Raw genomic sequence first — 25,928 nt, 5'->3', positions numbered from 1 at the left:
ATAACAGCATTCTCAACATTTTATTCAATTTCAGTTTTAAAATATGTCCTTACTATAGTAGTGGCAAATGTACATTTTGTGTAAAAGTATTGAGTCAACTGAGTAAAGAAGACTGTACGAACTGTGTCTCCACAAGTAGCTTAAGTGACGTATTTTCTTCACAGATCGCATAAACACAAGCGTAGAGCAGCGTGGCCTTCAGCCTACTTGTCGGTCCAGCAAATGCTTGACTGTGCCGACTCGGGGGCTTGTCACGGGGGCGACCATGGTGGCGCGTGGGAGTATGCTCACAAAAATGGCATCCCAGATGAGACCTGCAACAACTATCAGGTCATTGATAAGAGTGAGCATCACAGCTAATGTGAATGGTGGGCCACAAAGGGTTTTTTTTTTTTTGGCTCGGATTTCCTTTTTTTTTGGGGGGGGGGGTCAAATTTATATAATGACCCCAGTTGTTTCCTGGCTGCAGAATGTCATCCTTTCAATGCATGTGGGACATGCGTAACCTTTTGGCAGAGTCAGTGACTATGGATCCATCAGAGGACGGGAAAACATGACGGCGGAAATCTACACAAGAGGCCCAAACAGGTATTGTAAATTTTCTTTTGAAAAACTTCAGCGGCTGTGTTGAGTAAGAGTGGAATTGGAGAACTCTCAAAACATTCTTGTTGATATTGTCACTTTTGTCTGAGATAACTCAGGTCCTGGATAGCCGCTATCCTGCATGATTTCCATCTCTTCCTGTTGCAACACATCTGGTTCAAATGAATGGGTTCTATTAGGCTTCTGAAGAGTTAATTTATTTCAATCAAGAGATGGAAAATATGCAGGATGGTGGCTGTATTTAATAGAGGGACCGCGCTTGCCCCCAACAATTTCCATTAGCCATCTCACTGTCCCCAGACTAATTTTGAAGGATAAATTGGGCACAGCGATCCTTTCGAACAGCTTGGTCTTCGATTGTTGAGGGCTACAGTCCTGCCTGCTTTCCATCTCTCCCTGTTGCAATTTGCGTGGTTCTAATGAACATTTATCCAGCTTCTGCAGAGCATGATCATTTAAAGTGCGTGTGTTACAGCAGGGACGGATGGGGAAACTAGGACGGCATTGGAGACTTCTGGTTTGCACATTGTCACTGCGGCAGTTTTCCAGAGTAAACTATGTGCTGTGGAGATGGATTTCAATGATTTTTGTTACGTTTAGTCCTAGTAAGATGAGTCATGCGTCTTCTACTTGCTGTGGCAGTTTTGTAGGTTGAACACCTACAAACTTCACTACATAACTGCATTTCTTTTCTGTAAACAATTTACTTTTATGGTCATGCAAGAAGTTTAAAGTAAACTACTCTGGGATTAGAGTTTGATATCTTAACAGTTCCAATGGGAACCATTGTCATTGGGAGCTGCTTTTCTGGAAGAAGAGCTCCACCATCCCGCCAACCTGCGACTTAATACTATAACAATCTGGTCTTGCTCGGATCAGTTCCTTGAGTTCCTCCAGACATTTGTCTCTCCGGTTCCTGACGATCAAAACGACACAGCAGCCGGAGGGGCACAAAAGTCCCTGGTTCTCCAGAGCCAGCAGGTCCACAAGGTACTGCTGGGGGTCGTGGTCCATGAGGACCAGGTTGAAGGTACCGCTGGTCCCTGGAGCCGGTTCCAGAAATGTGCGAAGTGTCAGGATGGTTTCGTCTGAGCTGCCCGTCAACACCTGGAACTACATAATTGGCATTTTTTTTAGTGCAGAGTGCATTTTTATTTGCTTGATGCAGAACTTCACATTCATCAGACTCTAGTCTGTATCTGGACACAGAGATATTATTGAATTGCTGTATTTTTACAAACATTTGTAATTTAACCAGCAGCGTCTTTAATGGATATAATAAGGTAGTGTGAACGTGTACAAACGTTGGGCGAATAATGGTAGTCTTATTTTAATAGGCACAACTTTTGGGGGAATATTATGAAGTCTTTTTTGACCTGAACAAGTTTTTGATGACTTATGGTAGTCCTATACAAAATGAGGAATATCAAGTTGTCCCATTCTGACCTGTACAACTTTTCTGCTCGATTTATTTTAACTTCAGGGATTTACAGAAGATTCTTTTTCATCAGTGCAACTTCTCCAGTGTCACGTCCCGTGTTTGCCAGCAGGGGGCAGGCTTCTTGCCTGCCGCCTGCACACCTGTCACCCATTGGTGACTAATTTCTCATGCTTTATTTGGGGGCTCTGGCAGTCGACTCACTGCCGGAGTATTCCACGCCGTGCCAAATTCTCTCGCCCATTCCTATTCTAATTATTCGTTGCCTCTTAGCCTTGTGGCTGTTATTGCGTGTCGTTGTTTCTCTTTCGTGGGAAACTATAAGCATTCTCCAATCAGACTCTCCTTGCTATTTTTCCGCAAGCGTTTTCTGTTGTCTCCTTATTTGTATTCCTGGTCCTTATTTTGACCAGCACCTTTTGTTATTCACCCGGACGGGTATTTTGTGTTGGTATTAAAACTCCTTTCTTTTCTGACAAACATCTTTCTGTGTCTGCTTTTTCGGGGATCCACTTCAGTTATTTTGTTGTACTCGAAGCGTTTATTCTGGCGCTTCGGGTACATGACAGAATACTCCGGCCAAACATGGATCCCGCAGACATAGAAAAGATTTTGTCCGCTCTGTCCCAACAAGAGAAACAGATGAGTCAGCAGGATTACGGAACTCCGCGGCGCGGTTTCCATGCTGGCTCATCGGTTCGATGATTTCGAACCCCGTTTGGTACGGGTGGAGGCACGGAGAACACCTCCCCCCGTGGTTCGTCCTACCACCACTGAGGCACCCGCATCATTCCCCACAATGATGAGGGAGCCCTCGCTTCCACACTCCCCAGGTTACGGGGGTGAGCACGGGCAGTGTGGGCACTTTCTCCACCAGTGCTCGCTCAGATTCGACCAACAACCGTCTGTCTATGCTAATGACGCAGCGAAAGTGGCATATATACTGAGCTTGTTGACAGGTCCAGCGGCGTCATGGGCTATGGCGACGAGCGACGCAAAGCCGAGCCTCCGGTCTTCGTTCCACGACTTCGTAACGGCGTTTCGCCGGGTGTTCCACCATCCCGTGCGGGGCAGAGAGGCGGAGGGCCGGTTACTTGCACTCCACCAGGGGAGGCGATCGGTGGCGGACTACTCAATCGAGTTCCAGATTTTGGCCGCCCAGAGTGGCTACGATAATCGGGCGCTGTGTGGACTGTTTCGTCGCGGGTTAACCACCCAGCTCAAGGACGAACTGGCAACCCGCGACAACAGTGCCGACCTTGAAGGGTTAATCGAGCTCACCCTTCTGATGGACAACCGCCTGAGAGAGAGAAACCGGGAGCGTGGAGGTGATCGGTTCCCGTTCCGGCATGCCACGTACCGCGAGGAACACCGTGGGGCGCTTCGGGCAGCAGGGCCCGGAGATCACCCTCGATCCCGGAATATGGCCACCGCGGAGGAACCGATGCAGCTGGGTGGCAAAAGCTTCGGATCGGAGGGGAGAAGGCGCCGATTCAACGATCGTGCTGTCTCTGACAGCGTCCAACAAGGTCCTCACGCTGCTCCCAGCCGTCCGGAGTCTCCGTTCTCTTCATTCCCCGAGTACTGTGAGTCACGACCCCGCGCAGAGCCTCCCGAGCCTCGGCGAGTCGACTCCCGGCCGGGGCACCCCAAGAGACTGGAACTCGAAGGGGAGATATTTGGGGGGTCCCGGTCGCTGCGGGTTAGGGCCCTGATAGACTCGGGGGGCTGATGATTGTTTGATGGACACCAACCTCGCCTCGGATTTGGGTTGTTTTATCGAGGAATTGGCCGATAAGAAGCGGGTTTGTGATCTCGATGGGCGCCTCCTGGCAGTAGTAACGCAAAGAACAGAACCACTAAAACTCCAATTATCCGGAAACCATATCGAGCATCGACGGTTTTATTTAATGCGGTCTCGAAACGCTCCGGTTATTCTCGGTTTGCCCTGGCTCAAGACTCACAACCCCGTGATTTCCTGGGAGCGCCCGGCAATAGACAGTTGGAGCCGGTACTGTTAAACATTGTTTACGATCAGCCGTAGGGGAGCACGAACGTGCCAGTGACGACTCCCCCGAAACTATCTGCCTTAACGGAGTGCCAGATTGCTATCATGACCTTCGTAAAGTATTCAGCGAGGATCGCGCACGCTCTTTGCCCCCGCACCGTCTCTACGACTGCGCCATAGACCTGCAGGCGGGCGCTCCGTTACCAAACTCACGGCTATATCAGGTGTCCCAACCCGAACGCGAGGCGCTAACGGAATACATAAACAGCTCGCTCGCTGCAGGTCTAATTAGACCATCGCGATCACCGTTAGGTGCGGGGTTTTTCTTTGTAGGAAAAAAGGACAAATCCCTGCGACCGTGTGTGGATTATCGTGGTCTGAATGACATCATGAAAAAAAAAAAAGTATCCGCTGCCATTGTTGGACTCCGCCTTTGCTCCTTTGCAAACAGCCACAATATTCTCGAAATTAGATTCACGCAGTGCATACCATTTGGTCCGCATCCAGGAAGGGGACGAATGGAAGACTGCTTTTAAGACCCCGCTGGGGCATTTTGAATATTTAGTCATGCCCTTCGGGCTAACAAATGCTCCCGCTGTATTCCAGAATCTGATAAACGACGTGTTGAGGAACATGTTAAACATCTTCTCTTTCGTCTATCTGGACGATATTTTAATTTTCTCCCGGTCGTTACAGGAACACAAGCAACACGTCAGACTGGTTTTACAGCGGTTATTAGAGAACAGGCTCTTCGTCAAGGCAGAGAAATGTGAGTTTCATGTACCCGTCATCTCTTTTCTGGGGTTTATTATTGAACAGGGCAAGCTGAGAGCAGACCCCAACAAGACGCAGGCGGTGACGAACTGGCCTGCTCCAGCCAACCGGAAGGAGTTACAGCGCTTTTTGGGGTTTGCCAATTTCTATAGGCGATTCATTCGCGGCTACAACCAAAAAGCACTCCCGTTGACCCGTCTGACGTCCATTAAAGTCCCATTCAGATGGGACTCGGCTGCGGACTCGGCGTTCGCAAGCTTAAAAGCAGCGTTCACTAATCCTCCCGTATTACAACATCCTGACCCTGACTTCCCTTTCGTCGTAGAGGTGGACGCCTCGGATTCAGGGGTGGGTGGGGGGGGTGCTGTCCCAGCGTTCCCCGGTCGACCAGAGGCTGCACCCCTGCGCCTTTTTCTCTCGTCGACTCAGTGCAGCCGAGTCAAACTACGACGTGGGCAATCGTGAACTGCTGGCTGTAGTCGCCGCCTTGCAGGAATGGCGCCACTGGCTCGAGGGGGCGAAGGAGCCCTTCACCGTCTACACAGACCATAAAAATCTGGAATATCTCCGCTCTGCCAAACGACTGAACTCCCGTCAGGCCCGGTGGGCCATGTTCTTGACCCGGTTCAACTTCGTCCTCACATACTCCCCAGGGTCCAAGAACACCAAGCCCGACCCCCTTTCCCGTCTCCACGACCCCGCGGAGAGGGACCGGACACCGGAGGCCATTCTCCCGGCCCAGTGCATCGTGGGGGCGTTGAGATGGGAGATTGAGCAGCGAATCCAAGCAGCTCAGGATGGTGTCCAAGTTCCGGCAGAATGTCCCACGGGGAAGCTATTCGTGCCCCCACCGCTACGTTCGAAGGTGTTGCAGTGGGGGCATGGGTCCAAGGTGGCTTGCCATCCTGGGGTGAACCGGACTGTGCATCTCATCACCCAGCGGTTCTGGTGGCCGGAGCTCTGGAAGGATGTGGTGGACTACATCAGTGCCTGCTCCTCCTGTGCCTGCGGCAAGTCCTCACATCGGCCCCCGGCGGGATTGCTCCAGCCTTTACCCATCCCGCCGCGACCTTGGTCCCACATCGCCCTGGACTTTGTCACGGGCCTTCCTCCATCCCGTGGGCGGTCCTTCGTCCTCACAATCGTGGACCGATTCTCCAAGACTGCCCATTTTGTGCCTCTGTCCAGGTTGCCGTCTGCATTGGCGACCGCCGACCTCCTCATCAAGCACGTTTTCCGTCTCCATGGCATCCCGATGGACATAGTCTCGGACCGGGAGCCCCAGTTCGTGTCCCGCGTCTGGAAGCGATTCTGCCGGTCCCTCGGGGCCACGGCTAGTCTGACCTCGGGATATCACCCCCAGTCCAATGGACAGGCCGAACGTGCCAACCAGGATCTGGGGGCGGCCCTCCGCTGTGTGTGTCTCCACCGTCCCTCCTCCTGGACCGACCACTTACCTTGGGTGGAGTATGCACACAACACCCTCGTCTCTTCAGCCACTGGTGGGGGACCTACCTCATGTCGGCCTACGGGTACCAACCACCGCTGTTCCCGTCCCAGGAGGGACAGGTGGAGGTCCCTTCGGTGCAGCACCACCTCAAACGGGCCCATCGCGTGTGGAAGGAGGCCCGGGCTGCACTATCCCGCACGGCGACCCGGAACTGGCAGATCGCGGATCGTCGTCGCCGCCCGGCACCTACCTACGTGGTGGGACAGGAGGTGTGGCTGGCGACGAGGGACCTTCGCCTGGCCGGCACATCTGCGAAATTGGGGCCCCGATTCACCGGGCCGTTCAAGGTCGAGTCCATCGTCAGCCCCGTCGCGGTCAAGCTCCGGCTGCCGGCCACCATGAAGGTTCACCCCGTGTCCCACGTCTCCCTGCTCAAACCGGTGACTGCCAGTCCCTTGGCTCCTTCTCCCACTCCGCCCACTCCTCCGCGGGTCGTCGATGGTGACCCGGTGTACACGGTACGGGCCATCCTGGACTCTCGGCGCAGGGGAAGGGGGTTCCAGTATCTGGTCGACTGGGAGGGCTACGGGCCGGAGGATCGGCAATGGGTCCCCCGCTCCTGGATCCTTGATCCGTCCCTTCTGCACGACTTCCACGCAGCTCATCCGTCCAAACCGGGTAGGCCGCCGAGAGGCGTCCGTTGAGGGGGTGGGGGGTACTGTCACGTCCCGTGTTTGCCAGCAGGGGGCAGGCTTCTTGCCTGCCGCCTGCACACCTGTCACCCATTGGTGACTAATTTCTCATGCTTTATTTGGGGGCTCTGGCAGTCGACTCACTGCCGGAGTATTCCACGCCGTGCCAAATTCTCTCGCCCATTCCTATTCTAATTATTCATTGCCTCTTAGCCTTGTGGCTGTTATTGCGTGTCGTTGTTTCTCTTTCGTGGGAAACTATAAGCATTCTCCAATCAGATTCTCCTTGCTATTTTTCCGCAAGCGTTTTCTGTTGTCTCCTTATTTGTATTCCTGGTCCTTATTTTGACCAGCGCCTTTTGTTATTCACCCGGACGGGTATTTTGCGTTGGTATTAAAACTCCTTTGTTTTCTGACAAACATCTTTCTGTGTCTGCTTTTTAGGGGATCCACTTCAGTTATTTTGTTGTACTCGAAGCGTTTATTCTGGCGCTTCGGGTACAACGTAACATCCAGGAGTAACAATAATCTTGTTTTAACCGAAGCAAATAAGAGATTTGCCGAAGCCTTGTTTTACCCGCACACCTCCAGAGACTTGTTTCGTCACCTGCGATCTTTCGTGGAGTCATCAACTGTGCAATGATGGCTGGATTTTCAGGAGTCTTTTTTTTTATCCTGTCATTTTTTTTATTACAGCAATCCTAAGGTAGTCTCATTTTGATCCGCACAGTTAAAATAGGAGTGTTCACATGGCACACGTTTGCTCCGGTACTGCACCGATGTATTTGGTTGCAATATATCTTGCACCGGAGCAAATTTTGTGAAGCGTTCACACGTACAAAGCCGCTGAGCGTGTTAGCACCGGCGCAGCCCGACTTGGGTTCACACGGCAGCAAAACAATAGAAAACAAAGAGCTGTCATGTTGATTCTTTTTAAAACATATACAACTCGAGCAACTACGGTACAGGTACGTCTTTCTCCGTGCCTTCTGCTCGAGAGGCGTTCAATGACCGCCCCGAAAACGTAAATCAATGACACTCAGAATAGCAAACATATAATGGGCCAAACAGAAAATCAAGAGAGGAAATCACAAAATAAATTATATGTGGGGGTTGTGAACACAAAACAGAAGAACAAACTACACCAGTAACTCCGAGACAGCCCAGTCTCCTACAAAAGAAAAGCTGATGTTTGGGGACTATTCCCCCCACCCCCCATGTTCTAGTTGAGATGGTATAACCCAAGAGGCAAGATGCCGCTTGCTACTGTTATTGCCAGCCATCATGTCTTGAAGTCCAACAGAGCGCGAAAGCACGTAATCAACTACTACTCAACTACTCCCCCTGCCGCAAACGAGCATTTGTTCCGGAGCAGATTTTTAACCGTGTAGCGTTCACACGTATCATTTTACATCGGTGCTGCCCCGCAAACGAGCATTTGCTAATTTTTAAACTACCTATGGAGGTGGTTTAAAAATTTGCTCCGGAGTAAGCCGTTTTCAGGGGCTACAGCGGTGTAACTTTGCACGTGTGAACGCTCTACTGGGGCAGCACCGGCGTTGCACCGGGGTAAATGTTGCCGTGTGAACCCCCCAAATGACTTCCCTACCTGAGTGTGTTTGAAGCCGGCCACCAGGATAATCTCCTCCCCGAGTCCGGCCACGGCGGGGTCCTGCTCCACCGTCAACAGCGTTCCATCAGGGGGCAGCAGACGCAAGAGCAGCACTGAGCTATAGCCGCAGTGCATGCCCAGTTCCAGCACCCTCGAGGGACGGACTCGCCGGACCACCTCGTCCAAGGCCTGGCCTGAGTACACGGGACACAAGTGATTCAATTCGGTTGGTTTCCTTATTTCCAGTAGTTTCACTTTATTTAGTCTTATCGCATACAGCCATCCGCCATTCTGAACTATTAAAGATTCTCGACAAGATCAATAATAAGTTTGTCAATAAAAAAAAAACATTGACCTCAATTAAAATAGGGGTAGGACAAAATGTTGGTTCTGTGGATGTTGGAACAAGATTATGTCGATTTGATTGTCTTTGTTGTGATGTATCACTGAAATGTATACTTTCTATACAGCAATCACTACTACTTTATTAGTCAGTGTTTGGGAAAGCATCTTAGGCCTTTTGGGGCTTTACACAGCGAGTACAAAAACAGCGATTAAGTGAACTTTAAGGGAAAGCCTGAAGATAAGTGTTGTGAGTCAAACCTTCGACTTCTTCGTCACTTTCAAACTTTGTGCCTCTCGTGAACGCTTGTAAGGGACCAAACAGGTGAAAATCTGAAGGGGCAAGGTCTGGGCTGTAAGGGTGAGGGAGCAGTTCCCAGCCCAGCTCGTTGATGGTCTGCACCATTTAGACTAATGTGTGAGGCCTTGCGTTGCCATGATGCAAGATGACACCTTCTGACTGATGACCCCTGCGTTTGGTCTTTTTGTCTTTCTTGTACTGCCTCAACAGTTCACAGTAGGAGGCACAAAGTTTGAAAGTGACAAAGTCAAGTGTTGTGAGCGACTGACTGAGACATCAATCCAAAGATTTTTACATGGATTGAATATGGAAGCTTGTGCACAGATGAGAAAGGTGTGCGAGAGTGCATGGAGACAATTATGACAATTGAAAAAAAATTAAAATTCCATCTGTATTAGTCCTTATACCGATAAATTCACCATGTATATGTATATATATGAAGTACCAAGAACTAAACTGAGGCTCAGAGGGGATCGAGCCTTTTCTGTTGCTGGTCCCTCTCTCTGGAATGACCTCCCACTGAACATTCGGCAAGCCTCCTCGCTGCCCATCTTCAAAGCCCTTCTCAAAACTCACTAGTATTCTTTGGCATTCGACTCAGCATGACTAAGATTTGTTCTTGGTTTTACTGTTTGGTGCTTTCTACCGCCTTTATTACCGATTTGTCTTACCGTTTATTGTGCATGTTAGATTGCTCCATGTATAGCACTTTGTATGCAGCGATGGCTGTTTGAAAGTGCTCTATAAATACTGTTGACTCGACTTGATATACACATACACACACACATACATATACAGGGAGTCTTTCAGTAAATAACAGAAAATAGGTTACTAAACACAAAAAAAGAAATCTGCACATAGCTGAGTTAGCGAGAATCACAACTATGAGGGGTGACTGTTTACAATTAAACAGGTGAACACTGACCAATCTGCGGGCCAACCACAGCGGAGCCATGTGTCTCTGCGTAAATGTCAAAGGTCTCCAAGACGCTGCCAGCATTGCCATGGGTGCACCGGGAGAAGACAAAAGCATGTGTGCTTTTGGCACATGCGCGTCCCCGCAGCAGCCGCAGCGTCCAGGCCAGCGCCCTGCGACACAACCGAGCCACTCGGGCGCGACGACGACCCAATGCCAGCAAGACAGCTGGAAGCAGCGGTATAGATGCCACCATCAACAAAGAGGCCATTTTGACGGTACTGAATGATGTTTGAGTCACCAAAACCTGCAGAAGAATTGGATACATTTTCAAAGGACTGTTAGCCGGCAAAAGCAAACGTTCTTTGATTAGTTCTTGACAAAACACCAGGCAAAAACCACTTAAGAACATGAACAAAGAGGGCGAAAAACGATGGGGGATGCAGTTAAAAGTTAAATGACCATCATTTTTATTCTTTATTCATTTACATTATGCACAACTCTCATTTATTGTGAAATCATATAATTGTAACATGTATTTGTTACACATATTTTGATGCATTTTTATGCTTGATAAACATTTTTGTCTGAATTTTGCGGTACGCTTGGAACGGATTAGGGCCACATGGAAAACGCGTCTCTCCTCACAAAATGTTCTAGTTAAGAAATTTCTTCCAGAACCAATTAAGTAATGGTACTACTGTAGTTGAAAGCCTTTGTCTGTATGACAGCATCATATTGCCACCTGGTGGGCAAGTTGCGCATACCAGAAGGAGCCACAATGATTTAAGTCATAATGCACAAACTTTTCAATTCTGTTAGTTGTACATTTTATGTAATTATATATAATTCTATTCAACTACAGTTCCTACTGATCGTTTTTCATGGGATTTCCCATGAAAACATAAACATAACATAAATCCTGACAATGAAAAATTCCAAGTTAAAAAAAAGTAAACATATATATATACACAGTAAAAAAAACAGTTTAAAATAACATTTAAAACCAGTGAAATCATGCTGAAAATGTGCACATGTCTGCTACACGCTAAGTTTCAAAACAAACAAGAAGCTGTAGCGTCCATTGACGAAAAAAAAGTGATCGGCTCACATCTACTGTCCCACATTAAATCCGCTCCAATTCCAAGCGGCAACTCCGAGTTACACATATGCAGTGTGGAACTTCCAGTGCATAAATTGACCACATGTGGGAAAAATCCAGTCGAGGGTCACTATCCTGCATGTTTTCAATGTTTCCCTCCTCCAACATTCCTGGTTTGAATGATCAGGTTTGGTATCAGACTTCTGCAGAGCTGGAGGATAATCCGATCATTAGAATCAGGTGTGCTGGAGGAGGGACACATCGAAAACATGCCAGACAGGGGCCCTCTCTCGGACCGGAGTTGCCCAACTTTGACCAAGTAAATGAACAATAGGGGTTTTGTTTGTTTGTTTCTTAAGCAACATTTGATGATTTTGATAGGTCTTAAATGGAGCAATGCAATCAATAAATAACTTAATTTTGGACATTTCATATTGCTCTCAAATGAAAAATGAAACAACGCCACTTGAAAACTGAGTTACAGTCATGCACAGGCTATTGACTTACTGGTAACTCAAGTTCATCTTTGGCTCTCTCTGTCCACGACAAATGGGAGTACACTTTTTAAATTAACCAAACAGCTAGAAATCTTTACGCAATGTTTATAAATTCACCAAACAGCTAGAAATCTTTACGCAATGTTTATATATAAATTACCGGTACGATATTGTAAACAAACTACGGCTGTCGATGTTTATAGCAGTAACATACAAACATCAATAACAAGGATTAAGTGCAATTTGTCAGTTTGCTGTTTCACACATTTGCACGCTTTATGACCCACGTAAGCAAACCATTATAAAACATGTTGAAAAAGATCCAACTTTAAATTAATTTAAAGCTTCAATAGGAGTGATGCATTACACTTACCGAGCTAGCCAAGTGTGTGTGCGCGCGCGCGCGTCTCCCGTCAGGCACAGATGCAACAGCTGACTGTCAACTGTCAAATAAACCACGAACATATACACGCAAACACAAAAACACACTAAAGTCACCCACTCGGTTCCTGGTATCCAGGATACCATATGGAACACCTCAGAGACACCGCATTAGGCATCCCAAATAAAATCAAACGATCAACAATTATGCATTTGCACACACTGTAACGTCGACTTTTGAAAAACTGGATTATCATTATTGTTGATTGTTGCGGTTGTAGTTTGAACACTGCGGCGTCCTATCAGTCCGCTTGCATACAGTTATCAGAAAGAGGCCATCGTAGCCCGTCAAATCCGGTTCTGTTGCAAAATAAGGGCATTGCTTGGGATTTATTTTAAGAGACGCCAAATCATCATGACAACCCCTATAACATATGATTGCAACACCCCATACCGCAAAATATTGATTGTGAGGCTAACTATGTCCCACTTTCTGCTACACAGGAAAGTTGAAACAAACCTGTGCCTGTGCAGCCATTGCATGTCGACAAGGGACCTACCATAAAATGTTCGATTTCGTCATCGTCTTGACTTTACAGATAAGAAGTTTATTTGACAACCGTGTTCAATGAATCTACAAAATAATACCATAAAATGTACGGTTACGTCTCGTCTTTGTAGATACAAATGTATCTGACATCATTTAATACACACACATGCAGGTAAAACAAGCTTTCAACGTACTTTCAACTTCCCATTTACCTTGCGGCTGGTACGCTAATGAGAGTTTGTCCTTTTGACATCGGCGATAACGTCAAATCAAAAATCGCCAGCGAAGACATTTAAAAATAAAAGCTACTACAACGCTTGCCGCCTACACCTGGCTGCTGGCACACTGGTGAGAGCGTCCCACTCCGATCACGTTCACGAGCACAGAAACGTGACATGAACGCAAACAGCATTTTTATATTTAAACTCGACACACTGTGCTATTGTGTTCAATATTACAGGAGAACTTACTTACGTCCTTTTGAAGTATATACAAATAAAAGCAAATGCTGTAGTGATGTGTCGTTCGCGAACGAGCCGGCTCCCACCTCATTGGGAGCCGGAAGGGGAGGGTTACGCACACACACACACGCGCTGCAGTTTAGAGAAGGGGGAGCGGTTAGAGAAGAGACACACACAGCAGTACACTGAACAGCACGCGAACAAGACAGACGAGGAGACGAGAGAGCTAGTTAGTGAAAAAAACAGCACGGTGGAAAGTGGAAAGGTGAGAAAATGGATAGGAAACGCAGTGAAATATGGACTCATTTCAATTTAATTGATAGTTCAAAGGCAGCGTGTAGACTGTGCAAGGTTAAAATATCCCATAGATCAGGCTCCACAAATAACCTGCACAGGCACATCAGAAATGTCCACCCATCAGTACAATTTGAAGAGAAAAGACAAGCAAGGGGACCAGCTATTATTGAAGGTGCTAGTGTGTCTGCAACTGTTGCTGCTGCTGCAATGTCACAACTGCCTAGATGTACAACCCAGAGCAACTTTATGCAAAAAGCTATAAAACCAGCAAAACAGAACACAATTGATGAGGAACTGGGTAAAATGATTGCAAGGGATTTTCATCCATTTTGTGTTGGCTGTGTGTTGTCGCAACATCTGTCCCCTCAGAGAGAATCTTCTCCAAAACAGGGCAAACATTAACAGAAAGGAGAAACAGGATCAACCCCTCAAAGCTGAGGCACTTGGTTTTTCTTCATGCCAATCTTCGCTAAAGACACGCTAAAACCTTTACCTGGATGCTGCTTTTTTTCTTTTTGTTTTACAAATTTTCATTTCCTGGATGCTGCTTTTTTTCTTTTTGTTTTACAAATTTTAATTTATAATTTGTTGTGTGGTATTCAAAGCTTACTTATGTTGTTTTACTGTAAATAGTTAAAAGCTTATAAATATACACATTCAGAGATTGGAAATTTTTGACGACCTTGATTTGAGATGGGTCTTTGTACTTTGTTTTTATTTTTCTAGCACTCCATGTTGAGTATGTTCAGAAGAATATAAATAAAGCCATATAAATAATAAATATTTGATATAATGTCTATTTGTTTTGCATTAGTACTTCATTTTACACATAACATTACGTTATTTTTGGTATTAAATTAATTTAAGGAACAAAAAAACTGAGGGGCCATTTGGGAGCCGAAAGAGCTGGCTCTTTTTAGAGAGCCGAGCCAAAAGAGCCGGCTCTCTAAAAGGAGCCGGAATTCCCATCACTAAAATGCTGCTGTTAAAGCAGCCCCGCCTACCTTGTGGTTTACGCATCAAAGAGAGCGTGTCGTTTTAATCACGTTGATTGAGCGGCCATAACACGTTATGATTTTAAACGTGATACTATCATAAAATTTGGTTCAATCTCATCATAAAATTGTTTAAACTAACCAGTTTTGCTGGAAAAAAAAGAAAAAACGCCTGGACCCAGAGTAACCATCGTGACCCAATCAATTTGGGATGAACTGTGTGTGTGTGTGGGGGGGGGGGGGGTGGAGATAAAAGAGTTAGCATGAGGAAGCGAATGATAAGATAATTCCTTTGCGCTCGCTTCTTCTCATGTCCTCCCTCTTTATAAGTTTTATTGCAAGAGAACACGATACGTGTACACATGACACGTTTTAAAGACGTTAACCTGTCCATGAACACCTATCGCGAATTAATGCCTTTAAAACGTCACCCCACTAAAAGGTAGAGTCATAAATTAGCCACGTGCGTGTTTGCTTTATTTTGTGTTTTAGTTTGTGCGTGTCCCTACCGGAACCAGTACAGATGACTGTAGCGAGCTTTGTATTAGCCCCCACCCGCTCTCCTCCTTCTCCTCCGCAGCCCGCCCGGCCCGCTGCCACACAGTATCCGTGGAGCTCAACCGGAGGGGAGCCACCGTGGCTCGACTGTCTCGCCGGTGCTGCTACTGCGACATAACTGCTGGAGGCCGACCAACTTGGAATAACGGCGCTGGCGAATAATTCAAATTATTTTTGGGTTGTATATTTTTTTGGGACTGAACTATCACAACCACGCTTGGGTATGGCAAGTCCGGTGGCACACACCGGACAGTCGCATCAGCATCAGGCGGTGACTGCGTCCGCTTTCCGGGAGGCGCAGAAATGGATCGAGGTGAGCTGCTCGTTTGCCACAGGCAATGTGTCGCATTGAGCATAATGTGTGATCTGTTGTTTGCAATTTGCATGCTCTCGCCAGCCAACAGCATCGCTCCGTCACCTGTTGAAAGGCGACGAACGATGACAGTCGTGTGAAAGAAAAAGTCGTGAATCCGGACCTTTATTGAGGGAAGCCCCATTTTTACATGACAAAAAAAATAATAAAACGTATATAATACAGAAATAATGATGACCTTGTTTACATTTACGAACACATTAAGTGTTAAACCTGGCCCTGTTTAGGTGAACATCAAGCTGTTCTTTTGCATGAATGATAATAGGTGCATACACAGGTTTACTTCACGTTTGGCAGCAATTCACAGGCCCCGTAAGTGGACTTTTTTACTCCTGTGTAGTTTTTTTCAGCGTTGCAGATGCAATGCTGCATTTGGACTGTATGGTTCTAGTGAGACAATTCCAATTGTTTTGCTCGTGTGAGGCACATTTCAGGTATGGGTTAGAAAAAGGCATACATAAAATAAAATTTAAAAAAACCATAAAATCAGATAGCTTAGTATCAGAATTAGTCATTTTCTAAATGTGGATGAAGACTGATTAATGTCACGAAAAGAGATTAGATTGAAACAATGACACACTTGTCTCAAAGTTGAACACTTGAGTGATTTTGTTGTAGGAATGGCAACAGGTGGATAAACAGATTAATTGTACCTTCTGCCATGGAAGAGCATGTAATTGTTCTGTCTGCCAATACACATTAGGAGCATACATAGATAAACAAAGCTGATCACGATATAGACAACATCAACAGCGCCCAAACTAACATGTCGGCCAAAATCAACATGTGTTGTTGATGTATTAGGAAGGGATCACAATAAGTTACCCTGCAATATTTTAACATTCCACTCTTGATTTCTTAAAATACAGTGACAATTGTGCATGTTCCAATCTCTGCAGTGTTGCGACTTCTTTTGCTATTTCCCCAAAGAGAATCAAGAGACAGTTTTGATATTGAATTTTTGTGTGAGTGATCAATACATTGTATCGCAATCTTTAGATACAGTCATGGAAATAACACGATACAGCAATTACGTGGTTATCGAAAGATTGGGTTTGGGGGTGAACTGCACAGTATGTTGTGATATCTAAAATGAATTCAATGACATCACTATCCTTGACATCCACAGAGAAATGACTGATAAAGACCACACTGGTTAAATTTGATTCAAAAAGCCTCCGTGACCAAATAAAAATAGACCACAATTTGGGCCAGGAGCCTAAGTTTGTGCACCATTGCTTTTGAATGCTTCCAGTGTGGAGCATAAATGAGGGACACAGCTCCAAGATAATGAGAGATGATCCATATTTGAAGCAAGCCAGCAGAAACAATGAGCGCATCATGTGGAATGGATTTTTGCCTCACTGCCAGCCCAATAATCGGCACACAAGCGCCGTTTTGTTTCCTGCCGGGGAGAATCTCTGTGGCAACAACTCACCGCTTTTGACTTGTTGGACCACTCAGTCAGTCCACTGCATGAAAACTCTGAATGGCTTGCTATCTGTTGTTTTTTGTTGTTGTTGTTGGGCGGGATGCAGCCGTAACTTTGCGAGATGACACAAAGGCTGGCAGATCTGATAAATGCATCATTTCAGTGATTGAGTCAATACAGCGGGGCCACAGCTAAGTAGTTGGAGGCCTCTTTTTTCAAAACGGGTAATACTGTCACACACAATATATATATATATATATATATATATATATATATACTGTATAATATTGTGTGTGTTGTTAAAAATAATAGAAGTAGTATTAGGGAAAATAATACAAAACAAACAAATGTTAGATCAAAACTACAACATGAAGATAAAGCCAAAAAATTGGATGAATTCCACAACTCCTTGATAAACCAGTTTTTGGAAAAAATACAACAATATTGAACAAAAATGCTCTTAAAAATCTCATGGTCCACTGGTCTGCTGATTTTTAAAACATTTTAAATGAGGTTTTATTGCAAGACAGTTAAGTCAATTGTCTGTTTAGTGAACAGGTTTATGATGATCACAGCCTGTTCCATTTACATCAATGACAATAATTTGTTCGACTTTTGGTCACAAAAAATAAAGGAAGAAATAATCTTCCTTCAAAGTTTGTAACTATCACTTCATGAAACTCCTGGGAGCCTTGTTGGCATCTTTCAAAGAGCTTCTGTTGACCTGGAATCAGAATGGGATCAATGCACGCAGCTGAATAGGTAACTGATAGCGCAATCGCGTTGTTGTTCTTCCCTGGCTCTTCCCCCCTTAGGGAAGGAGTGCGCTGGTATCGTTGGCCACCTGCTAACACTCACTGGCTCACCCGAGGGAATCAGAGGCAGGTCACTGTAAATGAATGGATGGATGAATATAACGAGGTTTCCTCATACGGGAGCCAAGCACTCCGCCCGAGACATTTTATTTCCTCTTTGCTGTGTCATGGATCGCTTTGGGTCACCACATGTTGATAGTTTGCCGACTGCTTCACAGTTACGAGCCTCTTTTACGCTAATCTAGCAAAAAAAAATGCCCCGTGAGTGTCATCAATAGAAGAAGTGGCATTTGTCTGCCTCTGTTTCATCCCCAATGCAGCTACAGTATAGGGGACCAAGCTGTGCTGCATCTAGTGAAACACGTTGTTTGCACCCCTTCTTCCCAAATTTCCTCTGTTCGTAGTTTCAACATAGGTACGTGCAAATGTGGCAAACACATTCAATATATTCCATGAACAACCCAGATTAAATTTAGCTCCTCCCTGACATACGTAACTTGTCACTGAGTCAAGATGTGTCACTTCCAATGTGCTTTCTGCATCCCAGTTCCTATTTATGCTTTCGCGGCATCTCGTGGAATTTGAGGGCATGTCAAGAAGAGCAACAGAACTGCAAATGGTTGAGTTTTTTGGGGAGGGGCGGGGGCCGGGGGTGTGAGCGAGGAATAATGTAAATTGGTTAATTCCTGAATCGTGAACTGTGAATCAAACTTCTTGAAGCAGAAAATTGCTGGGTCAACTTCATTGTCCTTGTACATGCTAGTCATACAGAAGATAGACGGATGTGGAAGAATCTGTATCTTTAATTCATTTGTTTATTTTCAACCCTTTCATGCACCCATAATGATAACCTGGAACCTGATAACACGATAAGCTGTGCACTGTAGTAACCGCTGGCCCTGAAAGGCTTCACTTTAGGTTATGCTTCAACCACCTGAATGTTCACTTTTTCCCAGCGAAAACCTTGCTGTCGTTTCTGCATTCAGAGATGGCCCCAAAATGCTCAGTGTGGCAGGACCCAAAGCATGTTTTTCATTAGCCAGTCAGAATGCCTGCGAGGGTCACCTGTAAACTGAATGTCATGACTACAAAATCCCTCGAAAGGTGACAACGTGCATATTCCAGTCTTCTACCTCCGCGCTACCTCAGAAGTTGTGTGTACACACAAGTCTTGCTGTCGCTCCAGAATTCTTCCATGACGTCATTCCCACTTCATTGTCATTCTTTCCATGAGATGATAGATGGATGTGTTGAGTGACTAGCACCCCCCCTGACCCCCCACCCCTAAACATGCACATTGATTGCAAGCAAACAAGGAGGGTCATTTTAGAAGCTTTTAGGCCAGATTGAGGATGTCTCCTTCATCAGTTCCAAACACTCTGTTGACCTCAAAATCCATGCTATACCCATACAATGTCAGGATTGTACAGGCTAACTGTGTTTTTCCAAGGTGGGAATTAACAGAATACAATTCGGATGCCTTTGCAAGGTTAAATTAAGGATATCCATTTACGGTATGTTAAGCATTTTAATGCCGTTTTAGCGAAAGAAAAGATTTCAGAGGCCGACACGTTCCCCTTTCATGGCATAAATTCTTTCTACCTACATTCTTGCTGCTGGAGGCTGGACATTTCCCCAGTGTGGGACAAATAAAGGATATCTTAAATCTTAAACCTCGAAATAGCCCCTTTCAATCTGCCTGTTAAAGCAACACATTTTTTGCTGATTTTCTTTTTTTTCTTTTTTTAAAATTCTGTGTAAAAAGCCCCGCCACAGCTTCGTTGACACTGTCAAAGGTGGGATAGTGGCTGTGTGAAAGGGAATAGCAAACCATTGATGCTCTTTTTAAAGTTGGTTAATGCCCTGAAACTGACTCACTGTCTTTCACAAAGAGCAGCAACGTGTGAAGCAACTTTCGTTGACAGGTGGTGAGAAAGTTATGACCGGTACCCCTTTTCCAATGGTCTTTTTGCTTCCTGAATCAATAGTCTCTTGAACACTGGCCATAGAAGACGCTCTTTCCTAACATTTTTACCAGATCACTGTCCTCCGTCGAAGGCAGTTGTCCCCAACCCCCGCGCCGCGGACCGGTACCAATCTGTGAGTCATCTGGTACCGGGCCGCACAAAAAGAAGAAATAACTTACATTACTTCCGTTTTATTCATTTAGTAATCTGAAATATGTTTTATTTTGAAAAATCACCGGATTCTCTGTTACATCCGTGTGCAGTGTTGACTCAGGTGAAGGCACACTTCTCGGTCACGTGATATTATTCCCGAGAAAATGAAACCCAGGAGCTAACAAAATGAGTAAGAAAAACCAAACATCTTTGGAAAGATTCTTTGGGAAGGGGAAAAGGTCCAGCCAGGAGATAGAAATGGAGCCTATGACTTTCAAGAAAAACAAGGCTACATTTAAAATGTAAAATAATACACTTAAAATATGGATTTATCTCCACGAGAGATTCCCACGCACCAAGCCCACCCCGCATAATATGCGGCGATAGTGAGCCGTATTTTTCAAGCACTTTTGTGTTTGTATCATATTTTGAAGGCACGTTTAAACGTTACCATTGCGACCAGATAGGACGTTCCTCGGGTCATGATTCATGTTTATTATTGTGTTTCGAAAATACCACACTTTTCATGCAGGTCATATCATATTATACTGTTGTATCTATCCGGCCTTAAAAGACCGGTCCCTGAAAATGTTGATGGACATTAAACTGGTCCATGGGGCAAAAAAGGTTTGGGTCCGCTGGTGTAGGTAACTGATGTGAGAAGTGCTCCTTTTCAGATTCAGGTGTAGCATGAAGTCAGAACTCGATTCAAGACTCGCTTTCCCACAGCTGTCACCACCCCCCGCTCCCCTCTGTTTATCCCAGATGCCGAGAATTTTGCAAGTTGATTTCAACCCCAGATTCAGAGTCGCTCTTGTTCACACAGAAGAGCAACAAGCAGTTGGCTTTGATGGACCGGAACCGTCAGAGAGCCCAGAGACGTACAGTTTAACGCTTTCAATTTGTTGGATGACCTTTTTATCTGTTTCTCACTTCCACTAATCACGCCCCATCCTTTACCATGCCATCTGCCCCCACTTTGTTGATCGCCTTCATTCTCAGGCAAAGTGGGTCACTTTGCGCGATTCCCGAATCAAGCTCCCGATTTTTATTGATGTGGCTTAGCGGGGCTGAACAGGTCACAGGCTTGGATTTGTAAACCCCCGTAGGTTACAACTCCACAGATGAGCAATGATGAATATGAAACAGACTCAGATATCCGAACTACTACTGCTTTGGTTTGAATCGTAAACTCCTTGACGATGAAATCATGCTTGAGTGACGCGCGTTGAGTGATGCCAGGAGGCAATGCCTGATTGATGAGTCAAAGTTTGTTCTTGCAATTCTTCATGTTTGATAGCTAGGAGAGTGTTCCGCCGAGGGCCAGGGGATGTTTCTAATTGGGTCACACAGGCTGAGTTGGTTTCCTACTTTTGGAGCTGAGACACGGGGGAGCTGGACTCTTTTAACTGCCAAGGGAGCTTGTGCAACCCCACCTGAGGCGGCACTATCAGTCGTACAGCCACAGTGTGAGATATTGTGCTTTTAGCTCTTTCTCTTTCACCATTTTGGTGTTTTATGATGACATCAGCTTGATGTCGCCATAAGAGAGATCTGTGTGCTTTCTACCATTGGAAGATATTTGATTTGTATCAGATTTTTACTCAGGCCTGATTCCGATCAAAGGATATCCAACAGTGGGCTTGCAGCTCACAGTGGCGAAGATAATGTCACACTATCGTGCCATATCATTTTTTTCTTGTAGTCATCTGTCTGTGTCTCATGTGTTGTGTTGTGTTAATTTTGTTATTTTGACTTCAAGATGGCGCCGCGAGAGTGGCTGCCTTTCTAGCAGCTCCTATATTTTGTTCTTCTACCTTTTCCTTGCGGACGTTGTATCGGTCTGTCGTGGTAAAGAAGGAGCTGAGCCAAAGGGCGAAGCTCTCAATTTACCAGTCGATCTACGTTACAACCCTCATCTATGGGTCGTGACTGAAAGAACGAGATCCCGGATACAAGCGGCCGAAATGAGTTTTCTCTGCAGGGTGTCTGGGCTCTCAATCATGGCCAAAATACGCTACACTTCATTCATCCCAACATGCTTGGTTGACCAAACTAGAGGTGTTATCTTTAGATCGGTGTGATCACTCCTCCCGTCCAGTTATTAAACCTCACCACCACCTTCTTCACCACCATCTGCTTCAATCCACTTCAACAAGAAGACTCAATGATCCGCAAAGTCAGGAAAGTTGCAGTACAACAGTGTGGTTTTTATGAGGTGATGGCAACTGCTAATTCTCTGTTGACCAGACAGGGAGAAAGTCTAACTGCCCTACACCAGCATACTTTATTGGTCATATTCTATGCTTCTACCCCAGTGAAACTGAAAAATGCAAGGGTATAGGTTGGATATTTTGGGTCGCTTCCCAATAGAAATGCACACTGAAGCGTTGTGCTACGTCGCTTAAAACTTTTATCACCTGTTGCCTTGGCGGGGCACTCACCACTGGGCCCATCCGTGCACAACAGCTCACTCATGGAGATAGCCATGATAAAAAGCAAGCACTCTTTGGAGAACCTTGTTCTCATGCGAGCCGATGGCAGCCGGCAGAGTTCTCTGGACCCCGACGCACAACTCCACCATGGTCACCAATGCAAGCCTACAAAAGCGCTTGCTAAGCACACTACATGGGGTCCACAGTTTGTGAGGGGATTCCTAGGAAAAATCATTAATATTAGAGCATCTTACTGAATCAAAAAGTCTCCCATAAATGGAAAATGTTGAATGTGCTAAATTCTGCATCTGGTGTGCCCACACCGGCGGTCAGCAACACGCGGCTCCAGGGCCGCATGCGGCTCTTTAGCGACATCTAGTGGCGTCCTGCAGCTTTATAAAAAAATGTTTGAAAGTGGAAAAAGATTTTGATAGTAGGCTAATATAGCTCAAATAGATATAGATGCATGTTGCAGCTCCGAAAAAGGAGAGCTGTGGTGTTGTTTTTTAAAAACGTACACTTTATTTATGCTTTTAACAGTCTCGACAAACACAGACACGTCTGTGTCCGACTCCGTGCCTTCTCTCTTCTCGTTCGATTCGCGAGGCGTTCAAAGACAGCCTCAGAAAAACGAAAATTAATGATCACTTCACTGACGCGAAGAAAAGCGAAAATAATACACTAAAACAAAACAAATCAAGCGAGGAAATTACAAAATGAATTCTATGGGGATGTTTGTGAACACACAACAAAGGAATGAATAACAAACAATTCTGAGACAGTCCAGTCTCCTACAGCATGTGTTTCCTTCATTGTAAATTTTATAGAAGGCTTTTATTTTTTTGTGGCTCCAGACATATTTGTTTTTTTGGGGTTTTTTGTCCTATATGGCTCTTTCAACATTTTGGGTTGCCGACCCCTGGCCCACACCAATGATGACATTTAAAATAGATTTCTCTCTCTCTCTCTCTCTCTGTCTCATATGAATTGCATGCTAGTCTGAGCACAATCATGACTAATGAATGACTTTCACTGTCCACTTCTCCACTGTTGAGAGTGTCAAATAATTCCTGGAGTGGAATGGCTTACATTAAAGCGTGGGCCTCTTCAGCTCTGTTATCGCCATCCTCTTGCTACTAGCAAGGGGATAAAGTCTAATCCTGAATAATCTAGCCAGCTGCACCTCCCTCTTTTGGGGAGGCAGGGGGTGTGTGTGTGTGGGATTGTGCATTGACAGCTCCCATAAGGTGGCCCGTGTCCCAGTTGGACGGCATCGAGCTGCATGAATTGAGCAACAGAGCTATGAGTGGAATTCTAGCCCGATGTGATATTTTACGTTTAAGAGAATTTGACATTTCTCTGTTACCACTCTCTTTGTAGGACAAGTCGATTGAAAAGCCTGTTCAGCCTTTATATTTCCTCAGCTTGACATGACCCGAGTTTGATATTGTTCCAAAAATGTGCCTGTACAAATGAAGGCCTCCCCTCCATTTGAATTTGAGTAGATAAACCCTCCCTCGTTCATTATTTGCTTAAATACAGTAACATGAAGCTTTGAGTGCTCTCAGCCTAAGACTGACATGTCAGACATGAGAACTGTTCAGAAACTATTAAGGGTGATGATTACATACAAACTTCCAGGCCAATAAAAGAACCAATGCCGCTTTTCCCTTTTAGCATGCTTTTTGGAAGTAGTTTTTGGGGCCAATACATCTTGAAGTTTGTGTTTTGGTAACGGGAAAGATAGTTTTACCTAACTGTTTGTAACAATCCATTTGATGGGTTTGCGAAAAGTGTGAGCATGAAGCGCTGACCCTGACTAAACCTTCTAAAGAATGCACTGCTGCTCATCTATCCTCCATGCACTCCTTGGATTTATTTCCCCCAAATATCTTCATGTCCCCTAGAGTGAGCCACAATGGAAGGATTTCTGTACATTTGGGGGATAAAGCCGCGCTTCCTACTCTTAATGAGACCTCACCACTAAAGTGGACTGACAGATGCCCACATTCCAAGGAATGACACATGGACTTAGTGTCATGGGAAAGTGTAAACAAAGTACTGTATTTCCCCATGCAGTATGTGGCGGGCCTTAATTTTTTTTCAACTGTAGTTAGGGCAGGTATTTATTTTTCCAAACACATTTTTTAAAAAAAAAGGGTTTTGTAACTATTTTGTAAAATCACAATTTTAATCCTTGGATTCCCCCAACATTAACTCGATAATGGATAAATAAAATGCAAAAGCAATTTTTCCAACTTGGTTTTGACGCTTCAATTTTAGAGGTCATTTTGCTCATTTCTTTGTGATAGCGCTATATAAATCAGCATGTATTGTATTGTATTGTATTTCTGCAACACACTTTGTTCAACAGATATTGTCCACATTCAAACCCCAGTCCCTTGTATGTTAGAAGGATCGGCAATGGCGTTTTGCTGTGGCTGGTCAGCAACTCCACCTCCCTCGTGAGCACCCCCAAGGGGACATACCCGCTAAATACATACATGGGGTGATTCCATCCATCCATCCATCCATTTTCTGAACCGCTTTATCGTCACAAGGGTCGCGGCGGGTGCTGGAGCCTATCCCAGCCATCTTCGGGCAGTCGGCGGGGGACACCCTGAAGCGGTTGCCAGCCAATCGCAGGGCACACAGAGACGAACAACCATCCGCGCTCACACTCACACCTAGGGACAATTTTTTTAGAGTGTTCAATCAGCCTGCCATGCATCTTTTTGGAATGTGGGAGGAAACCGGAGTACCCGGAGAAAACCCACGCAGGCCCGGGGAGAACATGCAAACTCCACACAGGAAGGCCGGAGCCATGATCAAACCCACGACCTCTGCACTGTGAGGTTGACACGCTCCTATTGATGCGCTTACCACTGGGTCTCGGGTGATTCCCTACCTTGAATTTAGATCTGAAGAACATCTTGTTGATTATAGGCGAAACAGTTACAACAAGCTATGTCCCGTTTTTGTTTTTGTTTTTCATGAATGAGAAGTAGCAACTAATGGGGGATATAGCATCTGTCTGTTGGAGGTCCAGACGTTATTTGAGAAAGTCACAAATTCTGCAGGTCTGCCTTATACTTCTGTGTTCATATGCGTGTGTTTATTTTTAATTGAATGCTTCATGCTGAAGCGCGCAACTGAATTGACATTCATTATTTGTCCAAGGCCTAATGGAAGCCGAAACGTGATGGAATCTGTGCTTCAACACAATCGTGCCACTATAAACGGGCCCCTGAGCCCCCATTCTGCCACAATGTTGACACAGTACGTCAGTGAAGCTCCTGATTAGTTCAGCCCTGACGAATGCAGCGCATCTTGGCAGTGACGAGAGAGGAGAGCAAGTCTGAACGTGAGGACCAAAGAACAATCCTATCTCTTGGCGCGTTGGTAGAGGTCTTTGTTGCTTTTAGGCGACAGACAGCGCGCACTCGACATGAATCTAGCTGTTGATGTCTGTTGCTGGGATACTCAAGATTAGATTTTCAGAGGTTATATCATTTAGTTGTAGAAGGAAACCAGAGGGAAAATTTCTATTTGGAGTTGCAGGATTTGTAAAATAAATAAATAAATAAAATCGTCAGGATTTACACTGCAGGTCCAGGTGCCCAATTCCAAATTGATGCTTGTATCTATACTAATAAAGGTTTGCTTATCTTATTATTGTAACTGTATTTGTACTTTTGAAGTCACACATATCCCATGTGCCCATTTGCACTGACAGAAGACGTGAAACGGCTCGCATTTCTCGTACATTTGCCCAA

General features: G+C 45.5%; 2 protein-coding genes across 11 annotated transcripts in view; one reads left to right on the top strand and one right to left on the bottom strand.

Annotated features, from left to right (window-relative positions):
* Positions 1-1,287: 1,287 nt before the first annotated feature.
* LOC127597453 (transmembrane O-methyltransferase-like) lies at positions 1,288-13,152 on the bottom strand. Of its 2 annotated transcripts, XM_052060483.1 has the most exons (5): positions 12,879-13,152; positions 12,677-12,750; positions 10,146-10,443; positions 8,575-8,771; positions 1,288-1,716 (listed from the first exon to the last, which is right to left on the bottom strand). In XM_052060483.1, the coding sequence occupies exons 2-5, from the start codon at positions 12,677-12,679 to the stop codon at positions 1,393-1,395; spliced, it is 822 nt and encodes a 273-aa protein (XP_051916443.1). In that variant the 5' UTR covers positions 12,680-12,750; positions 12,879-13,152; the 3' UTR covers positions 1,288-1,392. The 2 variants fall into 2 exon arrangements, with proteins under 2 accessions (XP_051916443.1, XP_051916454.1); XM_052060494.1 differs by lacking the exon at positions 12,677-12,750 and having other exon boundaries at positions 12,879-13,151.
* A 1,538-nt stretch (positions 13,153-14,690) lies between these two features.
* Positions 14,691-25,928, top strand: part of LOC127596418 (LIM and calponin homology domains-containing protein 1-like) — a 64,250-nt gene continuing 53,012 nt past the window's right edge. For 4 of the 9 annotated variants that reach the window (XM_052058961.1, XM_052058971.1, XM_052058950.1 and 1 more), the window contains exons 1-2: positions 14,691-14,861; positions 15,000-15,290. In XM_052058961.1, coding sequence (XP_051914921.1) covers positions 15,201-15,290 — 90 coding nt within the window. In that variant the 5' untranslated portion in view covers positions 14,691-14,861; positions 15,000-15,200. Of the gene's footprint in view, positions 14,862-14,967; positions 15,291-25,928 lie in introns of those variants that run through there. The other 5 variants (XM_052058996.1, XM_052058960.1, XM_052058979.1 and 2 more) reach the window with 3 other exon arrangements.

The sequence above is a fragment of the Hippocampus zosterae genome, chromosome 1 (assembly GCF_025434085.1).
Source record: "Hippocampus zosterae strain Florida chromosome 1, ASM2543408v3, whole genome shotgun sequence".
Classification (NCBI taxonomy): domain Eukaryota; kingdom Metazoa; phylum Chordata; class Actinopteri; order Syngnathiformes; family Syngnathidae; genus Hippocampus; species Hippocampus zosterae.
The sequence above is the reverse complement of the archived record's forward strand: the minus strand, read 5'-3'. Positions and strand labels throughout refer to the sequence as shown.